The sequence below is a fragment of the Filicampus tigris genome, chromosome 4 (genome assembly GCF_054856515.1).
Source record: "Filicampus tigris isolate MCC_2025a chromosome 4, RoL_Ftig_1.0, whole genome shotgun sequence".
In the NCBI taxonomy this organism is placed as follows: Eukaryota; Metazoa; Chordata; class Actinopteri; order Syngnathiformes; family Syngnathidae; genus Filicampus; species Filicampus tigris.
Genome location: NC_141220.1, coordinates 3,907,342 through 3,922,145, shown reverse-complemented (window position 1 = coordinate 3,922,145; position 14,804 = coordinate 3,907,342). Strand labels below are relative to the sequence as shown.

Here is a 14,804-nt window from a genome sequence, read left to right as displayed (position 1 = left end):
TTTCCTTTCTAAATTAAGGGAACCTTTGAAAATCCATGTTGGCTTTGTTCCCCAGCATGCTAGATAAGATGATGTTGCATCTCTTGTAGAGAAGGGTCTGTTTGGAACAGGTATACTGTGAGACTACTTCAGCTCACCAGTTTTCTGAAGCTGAGCCATAATTGGTCATTATCTGAGCCCTGAGCAACTGTGATGTCGTTTTGACAGAAATGACAAAATGGCCGCCCCATGAGATGGTTAAAAACACGTGGGTTTTGCTGCATAAACCCAAACAAATTTTTTTCAAGAATATGTTCTATGCATGCCCACTAGTTGAAACAAGTCATTCTGATTTCTGATAAATATGTAGAATAAGAGTTAATCCCCCCGTTTTAAGGCATATCCGGGGGCGGCCATTTTGTCACTTCCGTCGACTGAAAATGACATCACACCTGCTCAGGGCTCAACGTTGAGTTGAGACTCAACATTACAGCAACCGTTGCACTACAACCTCTTTAGCACGAGAGGAAGACGAACCAACGTGAGCTTCGTGACTCAGAAGAATTTACATCTTGACAATGGGTAAACCAATTCCCATTTTTTTCCCCAGTGTTTTCAGCCGTAATTGAGTCTCTCACTCAAATCAACCCAATTCCTATCATCAGAAAGACACACTGATGTAAAAGTTCGTCTTTTTATTATATAGCAAAGTTTGTCCTTTATGAATTACTATAACAGCGCACAGAGCTGGCATGTATTGTATTTGTTGCCCGGTCTGCTTCGGTAGCTAGAGGGGCAACTGGATATTTCTTGACGCCTCAACGTGTGGTGAAATGCTGTGGCAAGAATAGGAGAGACACACGTTGAGCTGCTGTTGTCATCGCAGAAGGAACATTTATTATTCCTCTGTGCTCAACCGCTACTCTATGCCACTAGTGTCGCTGCACCTCCTAGTGGATGGCTGTGGATTAGCTACCTAGAAATGAGTGAGAAACTATAGAATCTAGACTAGGGAAAATAAATACAAATAACAAAATGAATTGTAGGGGTCTCTGTTTTTTAAACATCTGATTTCAACTCTCTACAAAAACACAAACATTAGCACTTTTTTACAACCCTGCTACTGTAATTATAGCAATACTAAAATCAAACAGAAATAGATTTATTTCTTTATTTGTAAAGTTTTTATCTACCAATATTTTAAACACACACCTTCCCCCTCACAGATAAATATGAAAAAAAAAAAGATATTGAGTTGTATTTAAAAGAAACGAAAGTCAACAGCTAACGCTATATGATGTAATTAAACTCATGAGACAGTTTGAACAATGGTCGAAACTTACATGCAGGAATGTTTGCCCTGGAGTGACCTCACTGAGTGGTGAATTTGGTATACACATATACTCCCACTAGATGGTGCTATATTAGAGGTTCCATAGATACAAACTTCGGCTGTCAATCAGTTACCTCCAAGTACAAATACAAGCAAAAGGGTTCAAAAAGGCTCATTGCTAAACAGGTTGGTCATATTGGAATGGCCTCTTATTTTTAGTTTGACTATATGGATTATGCACAGTTTTGACGGGGTCTACTGTTTTATCCTGGTTATAGGAAAAGCAAGAATAGAAGACATTTGAGGGTGAAAAAAGGTTTGTTTGGTTTGTTCTCTTTACTGTATATTGATATGCTAACTTACCTCCTCCACAAAGCATAATGAACTCCGTGAGTGATATCTGCTCACTTTAAACATTGTTTTGGTATACCAGTCTTAGTTTGCCCCATTCATCAATGAAACCAAAAGTAATACGTGTAATATTCATTGAGATGCATGTTACTAAATTTTTGCACTACTCACTGCATGGGAAAAGGAAAAGTGCCATTTTGGTCAGACAATGAAAGACTTACCAAGTGTGACAGACAAATGAAATCAGCACAGTATTTGTGTGCGCGAGTGTGAATCAAATGATTTACTGAAATTGTAAAACTGGATGGTTAATTTCCATTTTCTGTCTTACTTTCAGAGGAAAGTTCAACATCTATAAGATTGTCTTAGAGATAAAGACAAGATCACAAGTAGGTTGAAATTAGGAACTGGAGCAGCTTCAGCACAGATCATGGGCTACACTGACAAAAGAGCCAAACTGTAAAAGTGAGGCCGATCCCCAACCAAAACTCACAGCTCACAGGGTTCAAGAGAGAGGTTCACAGTCCTCTTACAAAATGACTCCTGGCACTTCTGCACTGTTACTCATGCTCCTGCTGTTATCTGCGTACGGATCATCTCGTGGGTGCCTGCAGGACACTGCCTCAGCTTACAGATTCACTGGAGCCGTGTGCCGTCTCACCTACCCTGCTGCTGTTGTGTGTGAGTACCTAATAGCCTTTAGAAGTACTGCATTCAAAAAGGTTCTTAATGAAGACTTATTTCCCTTGACTCAGTATCTGGCACTGGGATTTCTGCTTTATACTGTAAATGTCATAATAATCAGTCTGGTTTGTCACTGTCAGAGGTATCAATTGTCAGGAAGTCAAGTCAATAAATATTTTTACAAAAATGTTCTATATAGCGCCACTACTCTAAATACGGCATTTTGTCACTTGCTGTCAACAGAAATTAAGACATCACAGTAGCTCAGGGCTCAGGTAACGACCAATCACAGCTCACCTGTTTTCTGAGTTTGGTCATGTGACATTTGCAAGTGTGTCATTCCCTGAGCCCTGAGCAACTGTGATGTCATTAGAACAGTGTTTTTCAAACTGTGTGCCGCGACATATTGTCAGGTGTGCCGTGGGAAATTATCGGAAAATGTGTGCCTGGGCGGTCTAGCGCCCGGCAGCGTAATCATGTCTTTACTACATTGTAGTACTCTTCCATACCAGCAGGTGGCAGCAGCAGGTAGCTAATTGTCTTTTTTTTGTTTTTAATTAAATTCGAAGAACAAGTATACCTAAAACATGTATACAATAATAAGTACACATTAAACAATGCATGCCAGGGCGTATACACAAGTTACATACAATCAAAAACTTTATATTTAATGCAAACAGTAATTGTTTTTAATGCCTTTTTGTTCAGTGAGCTACTGATCAAGTTTATATAAGACTGAGTGTCATTATAAAAGTGTTTAAAATGTGGTTTCTGGTCACTATATTTGCATTTGTGAATACAGAATTTAGCAAGGATGAGTAACAAATGTATAATAAAGAATGCATCTTTTTTTTTTACTCCTAAAAAAACAATACAAAACATCTTCCCATTACAAAGTAATGCAAAAGTATGTAAAAATTCAATGTAGGACATAAACTGTTCATTAATATTAAATAACTGTGTATATATATATATATACCGGACCATGCTAAAAGAACTTGTCTGTGAAACATTGAAAGCTTTACTGGAAGTTTATCTAGATTGTAGTCACAACCTAAAATAAAATTTAAACCACCAAACTTAGTAGCTAATTGTCATTAGTTGTTTAGAGACAGGGCGGCACGGTGGTCGACTGGTTAGCACGTCCGCCTCACAGTTCAGAGGTCATGGGTCCCGGCTCCGGCCTCCCTGTGTGGAGTTTGCATGTTCTCCCCGTGCCTGCGTGGGTTTCCTCCGGGTACTCCGGTTTCCTCCCACATTCCAAAAACATGCATGGTAAGTTGATTGGACTGTCTAAATTGCCCCTAGGTGTGATTGTGAGTGCGAATGTCTGTCTCTGTGTGCCCTGCGATTGGCTGGCAACCAATTCAGGGTGTCCCCTGCCTACTGCCCAAAGACAGCTGGGATAGGCTCCAGCACGCCCCGCGACGCTTGTGAGGATAAGCGGTATGGAGAATGAATGAATGAATGAATGTTTAGAGACAAGCAAATTAGTGACGCATGTTTATCCAAACAGGCCCATGTTTCACACTGAGTAAGTATCTATATGAATCATTATAAAATACTTTTTTCTTTGTGTTTATTTAATTCTTATTCAAGATGTTGTAATATAACGTCATTCTTCAATGTTAAAAAAATGCTTACATAAACAATACAACACTTATATTGTTAAAATACGTTGTTGTTTTTTCACAATTTCAACTGCTGGTGTGCTGTGGGATTATTTCAATGAAATAATGTGCCTTGACTCAAATAAGTTTGAAAACACTGTTTTACACAATAGAAATTAATGTTTTGTTTCCAAAATCGTTTTGAAATCCACCAATCCATCACCTCTCTCAAATTGCTTGAAAAGTTAGCCACGCTAAATTTTTATATAAAGTATTGTTTTTGATCTTTTGGGATTATGGTCATTGTCACCTCTCGCCCTTTTCTGACTAAAAATATGGGGTTTATGAACAACACATAAAATTACATAAGAATTCAACATTTTTTAATACCCGCTAAAAAGTTTTTGTCGTGTAGTAATGCTTATATCTTAAACCCCAAATATTTTCTGTGTGTTATCTTAGTGGAAAATACAGTTTCTGTCCATTAATTACCAGACAGGAAATCTCATGTCTCAAAAAACATGAAAATTCTGGAACCCTTCCCCCTCAAAAAAAACAAAACAAAAAAAAAAAACAGCATGTTTGTTGAGCCATAAACAGTGCATTGTCAAAGAGAGCAAGCTACTTTCATCACTCTATATTGGTCAATAATTATAAATAAATAAATAAATAAAAATACCCATGTGGGGACTGACCAATACTATTGATTTGTGGTGGGGAAAAAAAATAATTAAATTCAGACCAAATTCAGACATGGCAGATTTTGTTCCTTGGCCAGCGATATACAAGCTCAACTGGAAGACTTAGTGGTGATGTGTGACGCATTTCTGTTCACAACTATATTAATCTCATTTTTATACAGTGAATGAGAAAACCACTAAAGTGATCGAGGCAGCTTTCCAGCATGCCAGGTATCCAGGTGTGAAAGGAGAGAAGAACGTACCCTTCATGGGCAAAGTCTCATATGGCCTTGAAAAGTGAGTCAATGCATAACATACATTGGACAACAAAATGCCTTTAAGTCATGTGGCGTTTCCACCGCTTCCTCCAGTATGGAGATTCACAACCTGACGATTGGTCAGAGCTCCTTTGAGCTTCTTCCGGGTGAAGGCATCGCCATGGAGATAAGCAACGTATCTGCCATCTTTGTAGGGACCTTCCATTATGGATATGGCAGTTGGCTGTGAGTTGGTCTGGAACATCAAATAAATTTGTTTATACTGCGTGTCTAATAATTATTCAACTTCTTACCTGTTGTTTGTATTTCTGATGTGTAAAAAACAGGGGCGGAGCCATGGGTGGGCCTGGGTGTGTGCACAGGCCCACCCAGATTGACACACTACCCACCCAGTGAGATTCATGAACAAAATACTAATTTTAAATTATTATCAAATTATTTTTTAAGTTGCATTTCGTTGTTTTTAATGTTATTGAATATTAAGAATGGCATAATTGTGGTTGTCTAAGGAAAATTATTATTCAGTTTGTCATTTTATTTGAATATACAATGTGTCGGGACGGGAGGATTGTGCTCAGTGAGAGAAATATTCAGGTCCACCCTGATTTTTCCAGGCCCACCCATAAGCCACGTTCTGGCTCCGCCACTGGTGCAAAATGTTTAATATCCTTTTGATGAAATGCAGTTTTGAGAGCAAACATATACAAATTCAGGAGGCCGTAGCTTGCCCACTCACATGATAAAAAAATGTTGTTAATACAGCAAACATGAACACACGTGTGTTTTGTTTCATCTAGAGTTAACGTTGCTCAGTCAGTAAATTTTGAGATTGAATCACAGATTGACCTTGGAATCAACCCCAAACTTTGTAAGTATTTATCTATTTAAGTAAGTCAACTTTTATTCAAAAACAGCTTCATTTGTGTGACAAAGTAAATTGCCATTATGCCTGAGATTTCTATTTTTTGACTTGTCTCAGATTGTGGTAAGGGGAAGGTAGCAGCAGACACATCATCTTGTTACTTGAACTTTGACAAGCTGCGTTTGCACCTGGAGGGAGAGAGAGAGTGAGTTAGGCCACTCATACTTTTAAAACAAATTGTAATCACTGTCGGGCTGTCAGCTGAAGACACACTTTTTCACATTGTGTGCGTGTTTGTTTATGTGTGTATGTGTGTGCGTGCGTGTGTTCAGACCAAACTGGCTCAAAAAGCTCTTCACTGACTTCATCACATTTACTGTCAAGCTCGTCATCAAGGGACAGGTAAATCATCTCTTAATTCTGATATGATCATCAAAATCATAGCCACAATATTCTGTTCCAGAAAAAAAAGCTGTAGAATTTCCTTCTTATGTAGATTTGTAAGGAGATCAACAAAGTGGCAAACATATTAGCCGACTTCATACAGGAAAGAGCAGGTGGGTTCATTTAGAGTACAGTACTTTATAAAGTACATCCCTTTTTTCTGTACGTTTTCAATTTCGTTTTCTAAATAACGTAAATTGCAGTAACATTTTTCATTACATGGAACAGAATGATAGCCAATTAAGAAGTGACCTGAAGCTGATGCTGGAGTCATTTGTCAAGAGTTTGCAACCACAGTATAGTTAAGAAATGAGCTAACCCTGGAACCTAGTGCCTAGGGCCTAATGTCTTGATGTGTTTTCAGAGCTTTTCCTCAGTGATGGAGACATCACTGTAGATATCGGTGTGACCGCTGCGCCCGCCATTACTGCTCACTACATAGAATCATACCACAAGGTAAACAATACCCAGACATTTACTGCATATGACCAGGTAAGTTAACTGACAACCTAAATAAAAAACATATTCATCATATAACAACAAAAAATACACTTAAAACCACATTGATAGAAGCACAAGCTAGTGTAAAAGCAAATTATAATGTATAATAGCAATGAATCCTACCGGTGTCAGAAACAAGTGCCGCGTTCAATGACTTAATTACATGAATATATTACGAATTACTTAAATGACAATGCTTGTTCTTTCCCTCCATTTTCCAGGGGCTCACAAAGTACAACAACACTTCTGCTGTTATTAGTGATTCGGCTTTCAAGCCCAGTCAGCTGACTGAAAACAGGATGCTCTACTTTTGGATCTCAGGTCAGCATTTACCCAATGCAATAATACGACCTCGAAAAATGACCAAATATTACAATAGAATTTTAGCTGGATTTGTTGCTGAATTATGTAAATGCGCAATATCAGACGTCATGTTGAAGAAAAAGAACTACCACCTTTTGTCAAATAATTACCGGTATTAATGTAAATGGCACGGTTGTCAGCATACAGTATGATACGGTTACAGACTTTATCTCTCAACAATGCATACACACTGCACTCCCTCCTTAAGATTGTATTGTTTTGGAAAGTTGAATGCTGCAATGTATTGTTACCCCTAAGACCAGGTCTTAAACCCGATGATGACAGCCGCCCACCAAGATGGTCGCTTCCGGCTTAACATCACTGGAGCAGAGCTGATTGTAAACAAACACCTCAGATTAAATCACATATCCACCATGATGTACAAAAACAATACTTAGCTGAAATACGGTACGTCAAATAATGTTCAGAACTCTTATGAATGGGATTTCAGGAACTTTTCAAGATAAACGTCTCTACAACCATGCCAGATTTTTTTAGAAAGGTAATGTAGATAATGCAATGCTGTATATCTTTGCTCATTTATATGAACACTTGTTTTTGTTTCCATTCTGGAGATACTTACATTTTGCCTTGCTGTGTGTGTTTGTGTGTTAAGTGTCTTGTAGAAACAAGTTATCCAGAATTACGTGTGTGGAGTTCATCTGTGCCCTACATAAACACCTCCACCTTTGGGACAACTGTCTGGGCTCAGGCCTCTGGCCAACTGTGGTGTGAAAGGCAAGAAACTCTCTTCTTTCAGACGGTAAGGCTGTCAAAATTGGCTTGAAATGAACCAAATTCCAAAGTATTGAGTAAGATAACATTACAAAAACAAAGACGTGAGGAAATTCCCAATAAACAAATGCTTGTTGAATTAACATTTGAGCATTAACAATACTGTAAAAATATTTTCCATCTTCCTGATTATTTTCTGCACATTCATTGCACTTAAAGCGGAAGTCAACCCAAACATATTTTTTTCAAGAATATGTTCCCTGCAGGCCCACTAGTTGAAACACGGCATTCTGATTAATTTTGCGTTTGTGGAATACAAGTTAAGCAGCAAAATGCACTGGTTTTTAGCCATCTCTGGGGGCGGCCATTTTGTCTTCTGTCGACTGAAAGTGACATCATAACTGCTCACAACGACCAATCACGGCTGACCTGTTTTCTGAATCTGAGCCGTGATTGGTCGTAGTGAGCAGTTGTGATGTCATTTTCAGTCAACAGAAGACAAAATGGATTAACACTTATTCCACAAATGCAATATTTACCAGCATACCCTGTTTCAACTAGTGGATTTGCATAGAACATATTCTTGAAAAAAAAGGTTTGCGTTGACTTCCCCTTTACGGCCCACCACAAATGGAGTAATGCGGCCACTTTGCAGCTTTTCAAATCACCTTTAATCTGAATATCTAAAATACTGTAATGGTTCCCATAGCGGAGGGACCCAAAGTGCAGAAACGAGTGGGAACAAGCCAATTGAAATGGTGGAATATTTATTGACTGGGTGCTGGAAGCAAGTGGCCGTGCAGGGAACGTGGACAAAGTGACCGGCTGGCAACAAGGAGTAAAAAAACACATCAGGATAGATAGGCCTCAAGCAAAATTGTACTCACTGGCTGGGAGTACAGACTTGTTGTACAGCTTTGACAATCTGGTTAACGGCTCAAAAGACTGCCGGCCCAGTGGGCATTTTCCCGGTCTGCCCGATGGCCAGTCCACCCCAGGGTGGGCAGCGCAGCAACTCCAAAATGGCAGTAAAGTAGTTGCCGGAGCGTGTGTATAGTCACATACAATTATTTATTTATTTGGCTTTTATTTTGCATTTTAGTAAAGTAACTAGCTGGCAGTTGTACTTTAAGTGTTCTTTTTCAGTGCCTCAATTGCATTTCCAAACCAGGAGATAATACAACAAGTTAAAACACTTTTAATACAAAAAAAGAGCAATAAAAAGAAAATTTTGTTGGTGACATTAAAAACAAACAAAAAAGTATATTCTTTGTTGTGTTAAGAGTGCAAAAGGTCAGTCCATGAGTCCAACTTAGTGTTTTTGTTCAGCACAATGTCAGTGTATGTGCAGTTTGGAACAAGCTGAATAGTCTCCCTCCCCATTGATAACATTGTCAGTGGATTGTTGTGACTTTCTAAAATCTATAGACATTATTGGTATTAAAAATTAAGTGTGACTTATTTTGGCAATGTTAAAAGAAGTCTAAAATGGCCCATGATCTCACTCTCCTTCCCGGAGCAGGCTCACGAGAGCTGTGTCATCTGAAAATTTAATCAAGTGCCTGTTTTGGAAAGTGCGAGTGCATGAAGTTGTGCTTTGAATAATAAAGGAGGTAAACCAGTTCACTAAAAGGGAATTGCCTGGCAAAAATGTCAGCAGGAATTTTAGGATGGAAGGTGTTGAAAGCAGACGAAAAGTCCACAAATTGAGTCTTAGCATGACTCTTTGGTTTATAAAGGTAAGATAATGTCCAAATTGTATCGTTTGTACCCTTGTTGGAGACTTGCTAAGTGAAATAACTGGAGTCCATATGATGGAGGGTTTGGAATACAATGGACCTCTTAAGAGACACTCCCGGCACTTTATGACCAGCATTGGATGTCACTCATCACACCAGTGACAGGGTCATGGTAGTGTCCATGTGCGAGACAAGGGGTTAACTAGCAGTCCCATCGTACACCGGCGGTTATCTTTGATGTGGGATTTGACGCAACCAAGGAAATGGCCGATCAGCAATCACTTTACTGCACCCAGGATCTGTTTTTTTTTCTCTGATTAATGTGTTTGTCATAATGTTTCTGTTGTTTTTTTTTTTTGCGCAGTTCATCACCACTAATGTCACGGCTTCTTACGTCAACAAACACATCTTGCTGCATGGCAAATCTTCACAGTAAGACCTTTCGCATACATTTGTCTTCTCACCAGACCGCTGTTTCATACATTATAATTGTATCTCACCGGGATGCACTGGATTTATGGGCGCAACCATGCATGCAGCTCAGGAAGCAAACGGGTTACTCTTTCTACTAGCCACCGTCGTGTTGCAATGCATGAGAAAATCAAGGAGTTGTGCGTTGTTTTTGAAAATGATAATACATGTCGATTGTTTAAAGTGGAAATAAGGTTAATATGGGGCACTTAGTGGCCAAGTTTCTAAGAACTTTACTTAGGAACTAAAGGGTACATTTTGAATTTTGCTGCCACATCGGATGCTAGATACAAATCAGTGATAATAATCGATTTTATCCTCCAGGGTTGATGTATTACATGCTGAATTATATCAAGAAGATCCTCTGGTAAGTGGATTGCTCTGTTATCTTACTAACTGTTTACAACCACTGATGTCAGCTTGGTGTCGAGTGGATGCCTTCTTAAAAAGGATGTCAACCCAAAAATGTTCTTTACAATAATATGTTCTATGTAGCCCCATTAGCCTAAACACGGCATTCTGATTGATATTGTATTTGTGGATATGTGCATATGAGTTAAGTAGTAAAATCGACCGGGTTGCCATTTTGTCACTTGCTGTCGTTTGAAAATGATATCACAGTTGCTCAGGGCTCAGGTGATGGCCAATCATGGGACATCTGTTTTCTGAAGCTGAGTCGTGATTGGTTGCTATCCGAGCCCTGAGCAGCTGTGATGTCATTTTCAGTTGACAGGAAGTGATAAAATGAACACCCCCTGACATGGCTAACAGCAGGTGGGTTTTGCTGCTTAACTCATATTCCACAAACGCAATATCAATTACAATGCCGTGTTTAGACTGTAGTGGAGGCGCATGGAGCATATTATTGTAAAGTAAATTTTGGGGTTGACTTCCGCTTTAAGAGACGTGCAGTTTTTTCTTCATGTTTTTAAACTGTTCCCATGTCTCTTATAAAATGTCTCTGACATTCGTCAAAGTGAACACAGGATGAAGTAAAATTACAACACATCCACTTTCTAACAGTCTGGTTGAGATCGGTTGATATTGAGGGTCGGTTATGTCTTGCGCAAATGACGGTGGAGATGCGGCACTGTGACTCTGTGAAAGGCTACTTGTTCTCATACAACCCAGAGTCGGAAGAGAAAAGCAAGTCTCTGAAAAGACGGTAGATGCATTCTGGATTGGATTATCACTCGTGGAGGCGGCACTTCATCACCAGGCCAAATTACATCAACAGCTGATGCATGCTGTGGACATTTCTCTAAACACAAATACGCTCAGCACTCATTGACAACTCAGTCGAACATTGGAGTTTGTGCTAGCTATCGGAAGCAAACGCAGATAACACTCTTGCTCAATGCTAGTCATTGCAAACACCGCAGCTTTGTTTTTGGCTTTGACACATATAGTGATGGAAGAAATATTTTTTTCAGTTTCTTGTTCACTTTAAATGCCAGGTGCAACTAATTATAATGGCGACATCAAAACAGCCAATAACTCATAAGAGTTTACTTTGAGAGCTGACAGCCATTTTTGATGGTTTTCTTGATCAACCAAAATCACTCAAGTTCTTCTATCAATAGTTTTGGCAGTGTACTGCTAAAAACAGTGGTTTCAGACATTCTGTTTTCTTTTCTGTCTGTTAGTCACACAGTGAACCTTTACCATTCAAACGAAAAAGAAATTGAAGATTGCTTTCACAAAATGGCAGATTTTTGTCCGGCCTAGCTTCCAAGTCATTGGTGGACATCACATGTCTCATTTAATGACCTGTATTGTACACAACACCCTTTTAGTTCAAAACATAGTTGTTTTGGAGAGAAAAAAAATCTGTTGAATTTATATAATTCATTGTTGCAGCTTTCAGTCCTATTCACAAATCACTCTCATTACTCCAAGGCCATGCTGCTTTTTTGAAATACTACATCTATTCAACATTCAGAAACAGACAATTCCCCTTAGAAGATTTCCAGTGTGTTTCCAATAATTTTGCAGATATTTCATATTTTTATACATATAGCTGTCAGTTGCAGTGAATGGGTCTTAATAGTTCGTATGAACCATCTGAAAAATGTCCTCTTGAGGAACAAATGTGTACTGTACATTCTGGACATTCATGCGCTTAACTCAAGGAACATTTACTGCTTTATCTTTTTAGGTAGATCAAGCACAATTGGATTTTATACAAGAAGCTGTGATGAAAATAGGCGTCCCTAAGGTGTTATCTGGTAAGAACATGTTGTACAATACAATAAGAATGTGTTTTAGTATTGCTAATGTCAAGTTATGCATGTTCATAGATGGCCACAAATGTATCTCACCGCACATTTACTGATTCAAGGTATGACATACAGCAGGGCTGCCCATTACGTCGATCGCGATCGACCGGTCAATCGCAAAGGCATCGTGGGTAGATCACCAGCCTACCATCCGTCCTCACTACTGTATTGCTACGTTCACACCAACTGCATTGGGAGCGTTTCTGGCGGTGCGTTTCAATTGGAGTCAATGTAGTTCGCGCGGGCGGGCGCCATTGAGTGGAGGTGGCGCGAATGATGCATTTGAAGCGGTGGGACGCGGAGCGAAGCACCGGAAATCTGCCCATTCGCTCCACGAGGCGTGTATAAACAAGTCAACTTTTTTGCCATTCCGCCCCGCGGCAGCCAGTCAGCGTCGGGCATTCGACGTCACACACAGCCACACAGCGTCCTGTTCACTCGGCGGCTTTTTTTTTAAACAGTTCTTGAACTTTACCAAGACAGCAATATTGATAGCATTAGCATAGTGTGCAAAAAAGTTGACTTTTTATACGTTTTATACGCGCCGAAAGGAGCGAATGGGCGGATTGTTGTTGCTGCAAAACTGCTTGAGGCTGGCTATCAGCAGCTACTGTCCGGACTAGGCTGATTCCATTCAGTGCAAGTCATCAGAGTAAGGTAATTACAAAACATTTTTTTTGTATTGTGCTATATAGGTTGATGCAGTCATGCAAGGTACACCATCACATACGGTACATATAAAAATAATTCTCAATATATTTATAAATAATGTGTTTTGCATTTTTAGTAAGTGGTAGCTTTTGACTCGGTCATGTCATAAGTAGCTCTCAGGCTGAAAAAGTGTGGGCACCCCTGATATACAGTATCACTTACATATCAATCAATCAATCAATCACATTTTATTTATATAGCACTTTTCATACATAAAAATGCAACTCAAAGTGCTTTAAAACATTCAAAGCAAAACATAGAATTATCTTCAATCAAAAGAAAAGATAAATTATTTAAAAGTTGTTGAAAGCCAAACTAAAAAGGTGTGTCTTGAGCTTCCTCTTAAAAATATCAACAGTCTCTGCAGACCTGACATCCTCTGGCAGGCTATTCCAAAGGTGAGGACCAAAACGGCTGAATGCAGCCTCGCCATGCATTTTGGTCCTCACCCTTGGAATAAATAAAAGGCCGGCGCCAGAGGACCTCAGGATCCGCGAGGGCTGGTATGATAAAAGCAAATCAGATAAATAAGATGGCCCAAGACCATTAACACATTTATAAACTAATAAAAGTACTTTAAAATCGATCCTGAAACACACAGGGAGCCAATGCAGCAATTTCAAAACTGGCGTAATGTGCTCCCGCCCTCAGAGGTCAGAGGTGGGTAGTAACGTGTTACATTTACTCCGTTACATTTGCTTGAGTAAGTTTTGGGAAATTTTGTACTTGTAGGAGTAGTTTTAAATCACTATACTTTTAACTTTACTTGAGTAGATTTGTGAAGGCCCTGCACAACCAGTTCAGTATGTCCCCCGCCTACTGCCCGATGACAGCTGGGATAGGCTCCAGCACGCCCGCGACCCTTGTGAGGACGAGCGGTATAGATAATGGATGGATGGAGAAACTCTACTTACTCCGCTACATTAGGCTACATTGAACCCGTTGCTTAATTACTACATTATTTTATTGTTTATTAAAGTACTTGAATTTACCTTAAGATTATTTTAAGCTATTCTTTAATTAAATGTAATTCATTTTATTGATTGGATGGACTTTAATTAGCCTGAAGATGATTATTTTGTATTTTCGTCTGATTGAATGGTTGTTTTTAAAAAAATAAATGAGACATTGCTACAGTTACTCAGTACTTGAGTAGTTATTTCACCAAGTACTTTTTTACTTTTACTCAAGTAATTATTTGGATGACTACTTTTTACTTCTACTTGAGTCATATTATTCTGACGTAACAGTACTTTTACTTGAGTACAATTTTTGGCTACTCTACCCACCTCTGCATATGGTCTAGTCTAGTAATTTGCTATGTGAGTGCACCAGTCTACCATTTTTTTAATGGCAACATACACTATCATCATTCTGTGGATAGGCGAAACATTCAAAAACTATTTGAGAACCTTAATGTGAACCAAAACATTAAATGTGTGATTTTTTTTTTTTTAAATGATTGAATTGTATAGACTGTGGTCCTCTTCTTTGTTTGCTGTTCTAGTACTTGAAACCAAGATAACCAGGCTGTTGGACAAACAGGGGGCATACTTATTTGACATCTACAATTCAGAAGTGCTTCCTCGGGATGTAAGTGTCACACATTTTGTCATCTGGCCATTTGTCGCATGCCCTACACTAAGTGCTATTCCCTTTCACTCAGGGATTTGTGATTATACAGATGGACTTTGGTTTTCCTCATCACCTCCTTGTTGACTTCCTCAAGATGACACTGTAGCAAACAGAGAGTCTTCAACAATAAAGGCTCATATTTGACAAAC

General features: G+C 39.0%; 1 protein-coding gene across 2 annotated transcripts; it reads left to right on the top strand.

Moving 5' to 3' along the window:
* The first annotated feature begins 602 nt into the window (after positions 1-602).
* cetp (cholesteryl ester transfer protein, plasma) lies at positions 603-14,804 on the top strand. 2 transcript variants are annotated; one of them, XR_015086459.1, is made up of 19 exons: positions 603-1,628; positions 2,001-2,344; positions 4,820-4,934; positions 5,009-5,140; positions 5,713-5,783; positions 5,895-5,982; positions 6,110-6,179; positions 6,274-6,334; positions 6,586-6,677; positions 6,944-7,043; positions 7,344-7,423; positions 7,537-7,587; positions 7,702-7,848; positions 9,924-9,991; positions 10,355-10,397; positions 12,189-12,258; positions 12,861-12,966; positions 14,528-14,613; positions 14,687-14,804. XR_015086459.1 is itself a non-coding variant. In XM_086028021.1 (18 exons), exons 2-18 carry the CDS (start codon positions 2,200-2,202, stop codon positions 14,759-14,761), a joined length of 1,494 nt encoding a protein of 497 aa, XP_085884147.1. In that variant the 5' UTR covers positions 603-1,628; positions 2,001-2,199; the 3' UTR covers positions 14,762-14,804. The 2 variants fall into 2 exon arrangements, 1 of the variants encoding a protein (XP_085884147.1); XM_086028021.1 differs by lacking the exon at positions 12,861-12,966.

Excerpts from the sequence above, each read along its gene's own strand:
- cetp (XM_086028021.1), top strand. The coding sequence starts at position 2,200 with ATGACTCCTGGCACTTCTGCACTGTTACTCATGCTCCTGCTGTTATCT. Across the intron at positions 5,983-6,109 it reads CACCTGGAGGGAGAGAGAGA|ACCAAACTGGCTCAAAAAGC; the intron begins GTGAGTTAGGCC and ends GCGTGTGTTCAG. Across the intron at positions 7,044-7,343 it reads GCTCTACTTTTGGATCTCAG|ACCAGGTCTTAAACCCGATG; the intron begins GTCAGCATTTAC and ends GTTACCCCTAAG.